The sequence below is a fragment of the Paralichthys olivaceus genome, chromosome 1, assembly GCF_024713975.1.
Source record: "Paralichthys olivaceus isolate ysfri-2021 chromosome 1, ASM2471397v2, whole genome shotgun sequence".
Taxonomy (NCBI): domain Eukaryota; kingdom Metazoa; phylum Chordata; class Actinopteri; order Pleuronectiformes; family Paralichthyidae; genus Paralichthys; species Paralichthys olivaceus.
The window spans coordinates 5,794,192-5,809,987 of record NC_091093.1 but is presented as its reverse complement, the minus strand read 5'-3'; the positions used below and the strand labels follow the sequence as shown (position 1 = coordinate 5,809,987).

At 41.9% G+C, this 15,796-nt stretch overlaps 1 protein-coding gene across 1 annotated transcript in view; it reads left to right on the top strand.

Moving 5' to 3' along the window:
- Positions 1-15,796, top strand: part of itfg1 (integrin alpha FG-GAP repeat containing 1) — a 136,223-nt gene that overhangs the window by 117,368 nt on the left and 3,059 nt on the right. Inside the window, exons 15-17 of the mRNA XM_020080272.2 lie at positions 6,117-6,241; positions 10,264-10,346; positions 11,188-11,305. Coding sequence (XP_019935831.2) covers positions 6,117-6,241; positions 10,264-10,346; positions 11,188-11,305 — 326 coding nt within the window. The remainder of the gene's footprint in view (positions 1-6,116; positions 6,242-10,263; positions 10,347-11,187; positions 11,306-15,796) is intronic.

The window sequence follows — 15,796 nt, the reverse complement described above, 5'->3', positions numbered from 1 at the left end:
CTCAATCAAAATGATGGAAAGAGGAAAGTGTGGCGAAAAAGGAACCGCTCATGACCCAAAGCCACAACCTCATCTGTCAAACATGGTGCTGGTTCTGTAATGACTCAGGCATGAAAGACTGCCAACTAAACTGGCATTTACTGATGATTGCACTGCTGATAGTAGCAGGAATAAATGCAGACTCATACAGAAGCAACTCAGATTCAGACAAATGGATTAAAAGGGACAGTTTTGACTTTGTTGTTCAGGACAGTTTGATCACTGTCTGAGTGCTTCTAGACTGTATTGATGGCCTGCAATATGTGTGTATGGTGGTGGCAGGACGTGTTGATTTTCATTTTGAATGAAAGGTAGCTGGAGTGACGCTCAGGGAGATCATCACCGGGGAAGGTGAAGGATCTGCTGGTGTCTCAGGGTCAAAGACATCAGACATTCCATTGACTGCAAAAGGCTTGACGCAGAATAGTATAAGCAACACAATGCAAGTTCCTCTCCGGGCTATACTCTAACTCCCCCCACAGTTGAGATGCGTAATTCACTGTTGTAAATACGATTCGCAGTCTGAGCCTCCCCATGCACTCAGCTCTAAACACATGCATTGTTGACAAGTTCACAGAGAAGAAACCAGCAACCTCAGAAGCCAAAGAATCATCATCAAGGTTTTTTGGGGTGTGGCTGAAAATGTTTCACATTCACTACATTCAACTGAGGGTGGAACAGTAGCATGCAAGCTAACACAGCAAGCAAGTAGCCGATAAGGTTATCGATGTCTGAGCATGATGGGTAGCAAATCAAACAGTTCCTTTGGCCTCTTTTAGCTGTTGGTAGGGAAATATGATCCGATGTTTCGGTTTCTTACTTGTTCACCGTCTCTTTTCCTCTTCTTCGTGTCCTCTGACAATGTCCTCTTTGGTTTCTTTGGTGGCTCTGCCATGATGGCCTCACTGAGAATAGTGAGGTTGTTGTCTCTTATAGATTGCTTTTTGCTCCGGCTCTGGTTGTTGGTGTGTGACATTTGCCATAAAGCAGGTCGTAATATTCTAACACTGCATTTCCAGGCATCCTGGGAGCATCCATGGGGCACTGTTACAATAACAGACATGCCATTCTCCCTATTGTAAGTTTATGTACCATCAAAATGATTTTGAAACTCTTATTTTAAGGTATAACAACTACCTAGTGTTGCTTAATATGATGATTTCTTTAACTTCATGTGTATCTTTCCAGTTACTTTTGAATCCATAAAATTTGAGCAACACATTTTAAAGGGGCTATATTGGTTTCTTCCTGTATTATTGTTAACCTACTCAAATGAAAGCTAAGATGTGACACATTAATGTACTATCCATTGCTCAGACCCCTCGGAACACAAAAATGTGTAACTGTCCAAATACTCCTGGTCTTGACTGTGTAACTCTCACCTTACATCCTTCTCCGTGTCAGTGAACTTACCAGGTTATGATTTAAAATCATGTATACATCACAGCTCATACAGCAGAACACAGCTTTCCACTTTACAGCCCTGGTGCAGTCCTCCTGCCCTCACCCACTCACACACGAACATGCACCTCTCAGTAAATGTCAGACACCCCAGGTTTCATCTTCAGCCTCTGTTAGAAGCAGGGACTTTATATACTAGTCCATCTCCGTGACCATGCTCTTCTCAGAAACACTGGAAAGCCAATATCGCTGTCTATCTCTCTGCACTCTTTTTCGCAATCTGCGGTGTGCGATTATGGCAATTATGCTGCTTTGTCACAACACCGTAACCCAGCAGTAGAGAATAGAATACATAGAGCAAAAAGCAAGCAAGAGGGGGAAAATAACGACTTATGAAAAGCTTTTCTCTGGTAAAAGGCGGCGAAAGTCGATGTGTCCATTCACTGTTATGGAGGCTTTTAGTGCACTAACACCCCAAAGCTGCCGCGGCTAGTTTTTACCTGAGTTAGCGCCTCACTTTCACCCATTGGTTGATCATGTCTTTCCTTCTCAATGAGATGATCCAAAGGTAAAATGGCTGCCTTGAGAACATTAAAGGAGAGAGAGATTAAGTTGGGCTGACTGGACTCAGGTACAGATGAGGTGGACACATCTGTTTTAACTGAGCTGAAGTTAGGCAGTGATTCGGGAAAACAGAGAGAGAGAGACAGAGGGGAAGAGAGAGAAAGAGAAGCAAAACTGTTGTGCTCCTCTCGGCCTGCGATTTGCAGTCCATCCACATTAGTTCTGATCACTGGCTGCCTGGAGGCTTTCTCTCTCTCTTCTTCCATCCCTCTCTCTCTCTCTCTTTCCCTCTCCTTGTTTACCACGTAGAGGTTGATTTATGTCGGCTGCACTTGGCAGAGTTGGGTGGCGTGGGCGAGAGCTACAGCAGCTGAAGGGGCGGGGTAGGGTGCGAGCAGGAGGGAGGAGAAGAAGGGGAAGCAAAACAAGTAAGGCCAAATCGAAGTGATGTATCAGGGGAGAGGAGAGAGAGAGAGAGAGAGATGAGCAGAGAGGAGGAGACAAGAATCTAAGGTTTGGATGGGAATAGTCAGTAAGGAGGGAGACGCTGCGGGATGGAGGGGTGGGGGGTGTTGAGGAGACGTGCAGAGGTGCTGGACTGGCCTCAGGTGTCTTGCTCTGATTTGTATCTTTTATAATGCATCTTCATGTCAGAACACAAGGCCTCACGCTGCGTTCCCTTTCGCTCTATCGCTCCCACTTTGTGTTAACGTGAATGTTTGAGTCTTTTCCCTGACATTCATGGTTAGGGAAGCTTAGATTTGAGCTGATTACATCGCATTAGGTAAAACTTGAATGGTCTCTTTGGGAAATCAGGGCCATTGCAGCTGCAGTATGGAGAAAATGGGGGTTATGTTCACAATCCTGGTTTACAGCCTAAAGCTGTGAAGCTAACAGGCGGCTTTCTTCACCGAACTGTGAAGAAAGAACAGCAAAACACTGTATGATCGTGAGATAAAAGATATTTTGTAAAACATGATTATAAAGATGATTTTAAATATTTAAAAGATTGAAAAGATGATTGCAAGAGAGTGACCTTGGTCACATATGAGCAGGGTGAAACATCTACATTTACGAAAGTATAAAAATCTTTTTGTCTTTTAAGAAAGTAAAAAACTGAGAAAACTGAGAGATCAGTCATTAGCATGAAGTCGGCACTAACAATAGAAGAAGAATATTCTGAATTAAGACAAACCAAACAATGACAAGTGTGGAATTTGAAACAAACCTTCTTGTATCCTGCAGAGCTCAAATGTGTTAATAATTCAGTCACAAGAGTCTACAGCTGCACTTGCACCTCCATGGTGATGTGAAGCAGGTATTAGTTAGCCATATTAAGAAGAAGAAGAAGATATACTTTATTGATCCCCCAAGGGGGACATTTTTTTTACACTCATTTTTAATTTTTTTATTTATACATGCAGTTTTTAACCCACAAACCCACACACAAACAAAGGGCTCATAGACATGCAAATATAGAGAGAGATGGTAGAGCACCCTGCGGGCAATTGGGGGGCGCTCAGCAGTGCCCAGAAGGTGAACTGGCTACCTCTCCAGCTACCAGTCCACCTGCCATACTTTTTAGTCCATGCTGGACTTGAACCGGCCACCCTTCGGTTCCCAAGCCAAATCTCTATGGTCTCTATACGCTGAGATTATTTTCATTTTAAAGTACTGGACACATAAGAATTTTGACCCGATGATGTCACAAAAGGTAATGTTAAGGGATCCCCAAAGTTATTCCAATTAATCCTGAGGGAGACAAATTGTCAGCCCAATGGTGTTGCAAGAGAAAGACTTCAAAAGATCACCAAAGTCTGTACAATCTCTACTCTGTAAAAACGTTGAGTGCCTGTACCAAAGTTAAAGGCAATTCATCAAACAGTTACCTTTGCCAGGCAGGTTGTATTTTTTACCCCTGTCTGTTTGTTTGTTTGTTTGTTTGTTTGTTTGTTTGTTTGTTTGTTGCTTTATTTGTTAGCAGTATTACGCAAAATGATTCACCGAATTAAAACTTGGTCAAAGGATGTGGTATGAGCAGGACCGCCACATGCACTTCTGCTGCTCTAGGCAAAAAATAAGTGTACCGCCCCTCTACTTGCAACATACCATAACAGTAACAACACACAAACACCTATATGCCATAAACATTAAAGGTCCAGTGTGTAAGATTTAGATGAAAGGGATCTATTGGCAGAAATTTAATATAAAATAATCCTCATGATGTTTTCACTAGTTCATTTCATCTAAATTGTATGAATTGTATTTTTCTTTACCTCAGAAAAGGCCCTTTGTATTTAAATACTTTATATTTACATCGAGGGGACCCTCTCTACGGAGGCCGCCATGTTTTTTACATTAGTCCAGACTGGACAAACTAAACACCTTTTGAGTTTTTATGACAATTAAAAGCTACCACAATTTCTTTTTCACTTTGGAAGGAGAGGGTGAGGTGAGGGGTGTTCAGCTGCAACATGTAATTTCACCACTAGATATCACAAAATTATACACACTGTGCCTTTAAGTGCTAGTGTACTAGATCACTAGTGCCATGCTAGTGTGCTCAAAGTGTCAACAGTAGGTGTGATGCAATTTTGTGGATCCGTATCATGAATCATGGCAGCATATTTAGCTATTTTCCAAATAATCCAATTTCTGCTCCACAAACTAAATAATACCAGTGCAAATCTCTTCTATACACCACTTTCACATGTGCATCAAACACACATGCATGAAATGTGCACAAGCACATTTCATCAGCAACTTAAACCACAACTAGAGAGCAAAAGTGTACATCGCCTCCATCGCAGGAAAAATCTTGCATCCTCAATTTCAATTCTCTGTGCCAGTTCATGTTCTATGGAGATCGTTGCCAGTCCATTAAGTCTGTCTCGTTTCATTGTACTGCAGAGGTAGTTTTTTTATCAGTTTGAAATGGGTTGTCCTGAAGTACCTGAATCAGGAGTTTGAGAAGTACTCGTAATGCTATAAAAGCATTTGGAAAATCTGATTCTATCCCATTGTCACAGTTGAACATGAGTGTGTCTAGTGGTGTAGCTCCAGCTGCGAGACGCCTACTTTTGAAGCAGGCAACTCTACAAAAAGTTCTTGTCCATTAACATCTCTGGAGTTTCCATGTGTCAGGGCTTTGTCCAGTGCTATGCATTCTTGGAGAACGACTGTAGTGTTTTCTCCTTGATGGACAGAATGTCAAACACCCCAAATATGTTGAGAAAACCACTCCTCCACAGTATTATAGTGGTCCAGTAGTCTGTTAAAGAAAAACACTTTGTAATCCTCTTGTGGATCAGCGGTAGTATTGCTAGCAGTCTCTTGGCTCAGTGTTTCATCATCCTTGCTAACACTCCTGGAATCAATATTTTTAACAATGAACCCATCTGTTTTTGAAAATCTTGCTCCTTCAATAGTCACCTCTTTTTATATTGGGAGTGGGAGGCGGTGAAAGAGGCGGCTGCAGGTGCAGCCTGATTGACACTTTCCTCAGCTATTCACATTTCGCCGCCCTTGCCCGTGCCGCTTTAGGCAATTGCCTAGATTGCCTTTATGGACATGTCAGCATTGGGTATGGGTCAGAAAAGAACCCATTGAATTTTAGAGTAAATCCAGATCACGGATTTCTTTTCAGTTTTTCAACATTTGTGTGTAAATTTTGGTGCAGCGTGATTGAGGCATAGCTCTATCTGTCAGCGCCATTGTATTTTAGTAACTACTAAGGCACTCAATTTTAAAGAAAGTGGAAAATAATTCCTGCCCCTTGGTCCAGAGCCACACCTAAATTTGAAGGGTTCTTTCCCAAACCATACCACATTCTTCCACCAAGTTTCAAGGAAATCCATTTTTGAGGAATCCTGCTTGTATAGAACAAACACACTACGCACCAACTAACAAATGGGCAGGGGTGAAAACATAGCCTCATTGGTGGAGGTTACAAAGTGATGGATCAACTTACTCGCTAAAAGTCAAAAGGAAAAAAAGGCAGTTTAAAGAGATAATGAGGCAAAAGATAAGGATCCTGATGTTACACTTTGTGCTCATAAGAATACATCCTTTTGTGATGACCCACAGTTTTTTCTCCTATTCTCTTTTTGCAGCCGGTCAGTTGAGCCAGTCTGCTCATTTCTCCCTGCAGCTGCCCTACACTGTGCTGGGCCTCGGACGCAGCGCCAACTTCCTGGACCACCTTCTTGTTGGCATCCCTCGGCGGCCTGGAGAGAAGGTGAGAAAATATGAGAGGGTTTTATCACTTCCAACACTTCACAGCACTCCTGCAGAACTGCTACGGGCTGTACGGTCTTTAAATTTAAAGCATGTTCTTTCATAGAGGTGGCTGCATGCTTCAACAGAATAAGAAAAGGAAGGGCGGACTCTCAACCAAACTAAATAAACTCTGTCAACCCACTGGGCACAAGTTGCAACTAAATACGTATTTCCTAAAAACATATCTTAGAACATGTATCAGGCCAGTTTTCTCTTTTCAAATTAGAAATCCTGAACAGAGACAGCAGTGTTCCTCATCTTGCAAAAAGATATAGTGCTTTGTTGAAGTTGTTTTAATTTCAGTACCACTAATGCAGCAGAATATGTGTAAGTTATTAAATTAGGATAATGTGTTAAAAATATTTTATACTATAGATTAGAACATAACGAGTATTTGAGAACTATTTTTACCAAAATGACTGATCATATTATATTTGCCAACACAATGCTAATCAGTTCTTCACTCTTCAGTTTTTCTATAGCAAGTCTTCCATTTGATTGCATAGTTTGGATCCTGCTAATTCTTTTTGACTATATTTTATTTTATAACCCCTTCCAACAATTTTAGTTTTCATCTGTGTTTGTTTGTCTGTCTGTTAGGTCTATAGGTCAGGGAAAACCCCATTGAATGTTGGTGCAGATCTGGCTCAGGGGGTGGATCCAGGATTGGGTTTTTTTACCCACTTTTAAAATGCCAGATTATTGAAAATTTTCATTAATTTTTTAAAGAATAATTCATGGCTCCTAATGTAAAAAATCTGGCATATTTAGGTGACTTATTTATTAGTTTTTGAAAAAAATCTGTATCTAGTGAATTTAAATGGGGACTGTTTCTAATTAGTTTTATTTTATAGTTTTACTTATTTGAATTTTCACAATAAGAGTCTTTATTATTAAGTAAACCCTGCTCAGTGGAGATAAGTATTTGTCAGGTGACAGCAGTCACTTTATAAACTTCACGTCCCATTCATACTGTATGGCATGATTGATGATATTACTTGGGGAAATGATAATGGTGCAGTGAGCTCCCTCACTGGAGCTGAAATACCAACACTCCCATATTATTCTTCTAACACATTATTAACAGGCCTGTGAGTATAGAGGATGTATGAATGACTCTTTGGATGGGGCCCGGTGTGTATGTGCCTTCTGTCATTCTACAAGCTTGCTGATATGAATCTAGTAAATAATAGATTGTTTTTATGGTTTTAATCTATTCGTCATTTCTACACTACACTTCCTCAAATGTCACCTCTCCTCAGCTCAGCACTCTCACTCTATCAGCATTCATCTCTTATGTTCTCCCCCTCCCTCTCTCTCTCTCTCTCTCTCTCTCTCTCTCTCTCTCTCGTTGCACCTGTCACACTGAGTATTAGGCACGACTGGGCCCTTTTTTCTCCCGTGTGGTACGGAGGTCTTCGTCAAGCAGCTGATTAGAATTGCAGATAGGTCGGTCCACGACTCAGACTGTAGTGCACAGAGAACACTCATCTCATACAAGCTGCTTTGTTGTCCCCTTTCCACACACTCCTGTTTTTCTATGCAAAGAAATCTGATCTTTTTTCTCCCCTTCATTTTGCCTCCTCCTCGCCCATTCCTTCTACAAAGTGAATTAATGAATGCCTAAAGATGTGGTCCATTATGCAAAGTAGATTTTTTTTTTACCCAGAGGGACTTGGGAAGTGGAGTCACTGCATCAGATCTACCTGTAATGAGGAGGAGAAGCTTTGGTGAGGTCTTTAAGAGAGAAGCGAAGGGTTCAAAATCCTGACCGCCACAGCACCTGCTCAGTAGGCAGGTTTCTGTTTGTCAACTCTCTTTATCTCTTTCTCTCGCTTTTGTTTTATGTCTCTGTCTTTTTTCTGTCCTGCTCTCATTCTCTCACTTTCCTCCCCACTGTGCCCTTTACAATTTTCTCCTCCAAACTTAGAGTTCCTGCCTGCTGTTTCACAGAGGGAGAGGTTTTGTAAAGTATACTTGTAAATCTTCCATCTTCTGTCCAATCATTCCTCTCTCTTATTCAGCCTCTCTCCTCCTGTTCACTTATTTTCCACCCTGGGGATTCCCTTTGCTGCTCAAAGTGGTTTACTTCACTAATCAGTCCCCTACTTGTCACTCTCACTCTTTCTCTGTGTCTCGCTCACCCTCCATCTCTGCGTTTGTCTCCCTCGCTCTCTCATCACTGTGCCAGTTTCCCTGGCTTTGAACCAGACTCGCTCTTTTTCCCTCTGAAGACTTGGGAACACTTTTCTCTTCCAAACAGCCAGATCGGATCTGCTCCCAGGCAGCAGCGGTGCGGTCTGACTCGTCTCCAGCTCTGCTCCCCCGCCAGTTGCCGCACCGGCGGCAACGCTTTCCAAGAGCTAAGCGACAATGGCTGGCGGCAAAAATGTGCTCGTTATGTAAAAAGCAATGCTGTTGTTGCACGCTTATTCAAAATAGCTGCAAGATGTGGTTCCTCGCAATTGCCGGAGAGCGGAGAGCCACAATTAAAGAGCAGTGGCACTTCCACATTCTGCCAATTGTAGAACTGGAAATTAATGAATTCCTCTCAGCCAAGAGGATGATAACAGCTTTCAAATCACTGATATGATGCCCTGCCCCCTATTAATATCTCTTAACTGCTGTGAACTCTTGATGTGCCTCGGCACAGTCTCAGATAGAGAGGGGCAGCATCAAAACTCAAGTCAAAATTTGACTCAGGAAAATGTGATAAGAAAACAAACAGATGATGATAATGGGTTTTCCCAGATATCAAAGCACTGTACACAGAGGTTAAGTGCAGTCTGTGTCTTATATCGGTTATCACTGGATGCTGTGCCTTGCAGCTGCAAAACTAAAAATGAAAGTTGAAAAATGAAACTGTTATCAAAGACAGTGCTGCAAGTTAAGTGAACTTATGGTGCTGTCTTCAAAGTCAGTAAAAGTCCTTCCTGTTTGGAATGGGCTGTTTACTTGGCCTGTGTTGATGCTGGTTGCATTGTTTCATACTGAAACTATAAAAGTGACCTGCAGTTATTGAGGCACAGCAAGTAAAGACCAGCTGCTAGACTCAGTCAACAGAACCCTGAATGCGCTGATGTCATGTAAAACAAACTTTACTCAAAGTTTATTAAAATTAATCATATCACGTGTTCTTCCTTAGGCCCTTAACAATACACATGCCAAGTATAAGGATGATAAGCTGAACAGTTCTTGAAATATGTGAGCCACAAACATATATCGATTTCTGGAAATAGTATAGTTCCTGCAGCACTATTATCTTGGCTGTTGTGTTTATTTTCACTTTACTTTACAGTAGATTATCAATCCTCATATCGTCTTTCACTTTTAATAACCTGTTTCCTCAGATGTGATTTTTTTGTGCCACGGTTCCTTGTTAGTTTTTGCCCATTTTTTTCACCCCGGTCTTATTAAATAATGCAATCAACTGGATTACACGTCACTCAATATTATTCTGATGGATGAAAATCAAGTTAGTCATTACTGGACAGCTTGAAAGAAATTGTTGTGACAGTAATTACCCTGAGTCACCTCAGAGTTTGTATTTGAAGACTGAGATAACGACTTGTTCTGCAGGACACTGAGCTCTCACACGCAGCCACAGAAATACTTCATCACACATGCAGATATACGCACCACAGCACACACACACACACACACACACACACACACACACACACACACACACACACACACACACACGTCAGCGGAACGTAGTTGCTCCCCAAAGCAACATCCATTTATTTCAAGTGGCAGTTTGTCCGTGTCATAAACCTACAGCTTTAAATAGCCACTTCACGGTAGCTTAGAAAAACCATGGGACTCTATTACTCTGCCCCAGAGGACTTAACATACATATTGTGAGTGTGTGTGTGTGTGTGTGTCTTATGCGATCTGCACATGATTGCTTGTATTGTTACCATATTGTATCACTATGTATGTGCACACCAAGTTCATGGGTGTTCTCGATCTCTGCAGGACATAAGGATGCAGGAGTGGACGGCCATCATTCCCAACTCTCAGCTCATCGTCATCCCCTTCCCACACGACCAGCCCCGCAGGTACACACACACTCAAAGATATTACACAGTACAAATGAACCATACATGTGCCCATTTTCCTTGTTCACAGCAGAGTCAATTTATTCCAAGCGGACCTATTGATGGTTTTTGCCACTCATCTGATACCACTTAACCACATATTGAAGTTAATGTTACCTGGGCTCAATACAGATTTACTCTCTGCACATCATTACAAGACCGTTGCCTGAATGTGAGCTAGAAAATAATTCTCTCCCTTCTCTCTCACAAACACTGTCACACTATCACACTCTCTCATCACATACCATGTATTTTCATCTTCTCATTGTTCACATGTAGCCCAAACCCCAGGAGGAGCTCCAGATGGCTATTCAACACACACACACACACACACACACACACACACACACACACACACACACACACACACACATGCCTGTGCTCCCTCCTCCAGAGAGCCACATAGCACTTGTGTATTCGCCAATCTTGCCAGATTTGCCATCTCACACACACATGCGCCCACATACACACCACCATTACTGAAATGAGATCCAATGAAATAAAAAAAATGGTACATTGGTATTCGTCCTACATACACATATCTTTTGGCAGATGATATATGATGTGTGATATATTTAATATATCAAAGTAGCTAAATTGCTGGAATCACAGTTCCCGGGAATCAGAAATAGAGCCGAGCTTTTGTTTAACTGTAAAGTGAAGATGTTCATTCATTTATTTTATCTTAATTAGGACACTATCTCTGCTAGTGCGTACCATTTGGTAATTACATTGTTTTTTCCTGCTACAAGAAAACTATGATGAAACTTGTTTTTTTTCCACACTCTCTCTCTCTCTTTAGTTGGAGCGCTAAACTGTACCTGACTCCTAGCAACAGTGTGCTGCTGACAGCCATCGCACTGATCGGAGTGTGTGTCTTCATCCTTGTCATTATTGGCATCCTGCATTGGAAAGAGAAGGTTAGGACACATTATGCACACACAGAGAGGTGTAGTTAACGCTGGCCTCTTCCTGATGATTAACCTCTTCGAAATGACGTGTGTGTGCGTGTGTGCGTGTGTGTGTGTGTGTGTGTGTGTGTGTGTGTGTGTGTGTGTGTGTGTGTGTGTGTGTGTGTGTGTGTGTGTGTGTGTGTTAGAGAGAGCAGATTAGTCACAACAAGCAGCAGATGGGTCTCGCTGTCCCCATCCTGTATTCCTCTCGCCTCCCATTGAGACACACATACATGCTTTCTCTCTCTCTCTCTCTCTCTTGCTCTTTCTCTCTCTTTCCCTTTCTCCATCTATCTGTCTCACTCTCCCCGGGCCACAACCTGGAAGGACGTTCAGCAGTAATTGCCTGCTTCTGTCCTTTCAGCATGGCAGATCTGCTGTTCATTACGGCCATAAATGCACCCCACAGGGAGCCTGTACAGGTTTTCACGCGTGTTCTGTGCTACGGCTTCACGCGGTACAGTCGCAGCAAAATGTACCCAGACATAGCGTGGTGGAAGACACACTGACACAAACATCACTTATCACTGATTTTTTTTTTTGTCTTGTTTTTCATCTACACACACTGTGGTAATGCTGGGCTGAGTGGTGCAGCAAGTCGCTGCCATCTTCTCCAAGCCATCTGCTGTGAGAGTGTGTGTGTGTGTCTACGCCCAGGACGGCATGTTACACACACAGAAGCACTCTAATTGTCCTCTTTCTGGGAAACAACCGTGAGCATCAGCTTCATCTAAACCAACTCTGCACGTAAAAAAAAAACATGGCTGGTGCCTGAACTCGGTGTCTAGATATAGACGAGTCAGCTCAGGTGGATGGGAGGAGAGATGAGTGTGGGGGGGGTTAAGGCTGTGTGGAGCCTTTTGAGGGTAATGAGGGGAAGTAAAAGGAAAGTGAAAATAAAAAAGCTGTTCACTCGTATGGGCTGGTGTTATACTTCACTTGTGATCAAATCTGGCATGTTCACACGGATAAAATGAAGAGTTTGCAGCCACAAGGACATTTGGCTTTACAGTCCGAGTAGGTCCTTTAATCAAGTGTTTCTCCACACACAACAAAAACATTTTGTGTTTTTAGCTGTTTAGCTCTAGATGGCACTTTTCTGACCTCTATTAACAGCTGTCTGCATATGAATGTAGATAATTTAAAAAGCTAATAGCTGATATTATAAATGGGAAACAGAAGGTTTCCATCCCCTAAATCATGTCCCTTGCTTTCGGATTCTTCACATTCACATGCAGAATCTATTTATAGTGATTATACAAAGTCATCTCTCGCTTTTAACTATGTTTGCAGCTCGTGCAACAGAAATATAGGCACCAGCAGAGCTTCATACCTGCCCAACACTTGTTTAGACGTTGAATTTATAGATTCACTATAATAATTCATTAAATATATCAAAGTGAATCTTTATTAAATGACAGAGAGGCAGGCTATCAGAACCCAAATCTAAAGACTAAATATGTACATTACAAAAAAGTGGTAGGGAGTAAACAGACAGACAGTCTGATTGAAAGCTTTTCCAATGCTTCACTATGACCCAGGTGGTTAAACCAGGAATTCATAAAAGGAGCAACGGAGGCCTTCCACTCACATTGAATTAGTTTGCAACCCAGCTAAACAACAATGTTTTATTTTATGCCTCAAAATGTTCAAACCATAATTACAGTAATGTAACATTGTTGTGTCTAAAACCATGCAACAGTGTTTATCTGCCCCCCAAAGGCCAGCAGTATGGTCCCTACCTGGTGTGGACTACCAGAGATAATATGCGACAGGACTGGGTTCAGACTGACACCTTTTGTTATTGCGATACATTTGGAGTATTGTAGCTTTAATAGGCAGCCATCTGTGCTGTGAGGATAATGTGGTGTGACCTCCTGCACCCTCCAGAGAATCAAAATTGAGGGTGAATCCTGTTAACCCGTCGCTAACGTCCTCCCTCATATCTCATCTTCTCCCACCTCTTCTACGGCAGGGCATCCAGCAAGGTCAGGGCAAGACCGCTGATTGACATTTGGTATTTCTGTGTGTTTGTGCTGGTATTTGCTCCTTTAATAACAAAGTCGTGTAGAGGGCAGAAGCATGTCCTGCCCTGCTCACAACTACAGCTAACCGCAGCTTCTGCACCGCTTCCATGACGGGATGGAATGGGACAGTACAGGAAAGGAAAGTTTGAAATAAATAACAGAAATATCTTATGATGTAGAATGTAATCTCCTCACTTGAGATGTTTCATCTTCATGCAGGCCAGATTTGACATTAGATCCCAGTGAGACTCCAGCATGACTCACTTTCCACCTGTTTTCCAGACACAGGGGCACCACTGCATCATTGAACCTTTCTGATTGACACAAATCAATGGCTCTGCAGCTTGATGATGAATCTGGCCGCAAGATGATAATTTTCTCGTATTCCCTTGATAGGCAATTAGATCAGGCTCCAACCTCAGCGCAGCCCAGTGGATTATTTATCCAAAGGAAAGAACATCGCATCAATCCGTCTGCTCCTTAAAACATGTTGCTCGCTTAAAAAAGAAAAAAATGCACAACATGAATCAGTATAATATGCTGGTAACTGGAACCTAACTGATGGGTTAAAAATGAAGTAAATTTGTTGCTGGCCATCTTGTGCAGGCAGCACATTATTCAACATCAGGGAAGGATTGACTGTCCTTTAAACGGAACAGTCATCTCAAAGTCTGTCAGCTGCACTGAGACTGGGTTCAGTCATTTTCAGTCAAAAACAAGATCTTTTTACTTCCAGTCACAGCTACAGTAAAGGTTTCAGATTAATTAGCAGAAGATGGTTAATAAACCAGAGATTGCAAACCTCCAGATTCAAGTCAGCAGTGTGGAAACAATATGGTTGTTTTGCTCATACAAAAAAAAAAACACCAGACTGTATATTTTAGTGAATTGTATTTCACTTTTATTCAGATACTTTAAAACTGATGTCTGCTTCTCTCTGTGCTCAATTCATTACTAATCTCATATAAGATATCTATTGTATATAAATGGTAGACAGCACTGTCACCAGTCTTTTTTAATGTACTTTAGTGCTGAAGTGCTGTCAAACAGTGACCTCTAAAAAAGTATGATAATGTGCTTCAGCCCTTTCATCCTGGGCCCCATTAAACCTCATTACACTGCACCACCATAAAAACATTGTCTGTCCTTTTCTGAGCCATTATGATCTCAAGAATTAAATCATTGTAAAATTGGTTTGGAGGTTTGGAGCCCAGCTAACATGGAACCTAACATTACCGTTCATGGCATTTTGTGATATGCAACAATCCCAGTAATTACTCTGTGCTATAATCACTAAATGACAAAAGAACTATAAATCTGAAACACGGCAGCATCCATATCTTCATGCCTTTAAGTTGTCTGAAGTCTCTTCATTGTTGTGTGATTGGCCACCATGACCACAGGGACAAATCCTTGCATCGTTCGGCTGGTGGACCATCTCAAAAGGTTTTAAGCTTTCTTCGATAATCACACAAAGTGTATTGGATCAGAATCACTGACTGTGCTTTTATTTGGGACTATTTGTACCTTTGTAGCAAATGTTCACACAGCCCCCACGACTGCTCTCTCCCTGTGTTCAGAAACAACTGTACATCATTTGTGCGCTGTGGGAATGTCCGAACTCTGTACTCTGAAATTACAAAATGTCTTTCTCAGGCCCTCGGTTCATGAAATGTTCTCAGTCTATAGAGGACAATGCCGGCTGTCAATTCAAAGATTAAAAAAACAGAAAGAATGAGAAATTGCTGCTGTTTCCTCACCACAGCAGGAATATTAGGAGCATGTGACGTGTGCGGGACCCTCGGGTAGGAGATGTTGTGGGGGGTGTGGCTGTCTATGCTGCAGTCTGTCAGCTTGTTCTCAGCTTAGCTGGGCACGGCTGCCTCCAGTCATCACACCTGTCTGTCCGTCTCCATGCCCACATGATGATAACAGCCTTTTGCCTATAAATACACTATATGACCACTTTTTATACACGTATCCTCACATGGCCTTTTAATGTTTATGAGGACTTTGTGTCTTTATGTGCATGTGTGTGAGAGAGAGAGAGAAAAAAGAAAAACGAAAGAAAGAAATTAGATTTCAGTCAATAATCAGACTCTTGTAATATATACTACAGCAGTGGATACATTAATTAAGCTCTAATTGCAACTAGATAAATATTTTACAAATTCACTCAGTCATCACAACTTAAGCCAAGCCCAGAAAACAGTCTCCTGTGTCAGCTGGTCCTTAAACAAACTGTCCCCTGAAGAGTCTCACAACGCAGCAGTAATTGGCATAAACCAACTGATGTAAAGAATGTAAAGAAACCTATTTGAAACCTTGTAAAAGGAAGCTCAAAGCCAAGTTATGGATTGTCAAAAATCTTGTAACTGTCAGAGATAGGAAGTGGCAGGTTCAGGTCCAGGATCAGTGACCACAAACTGCC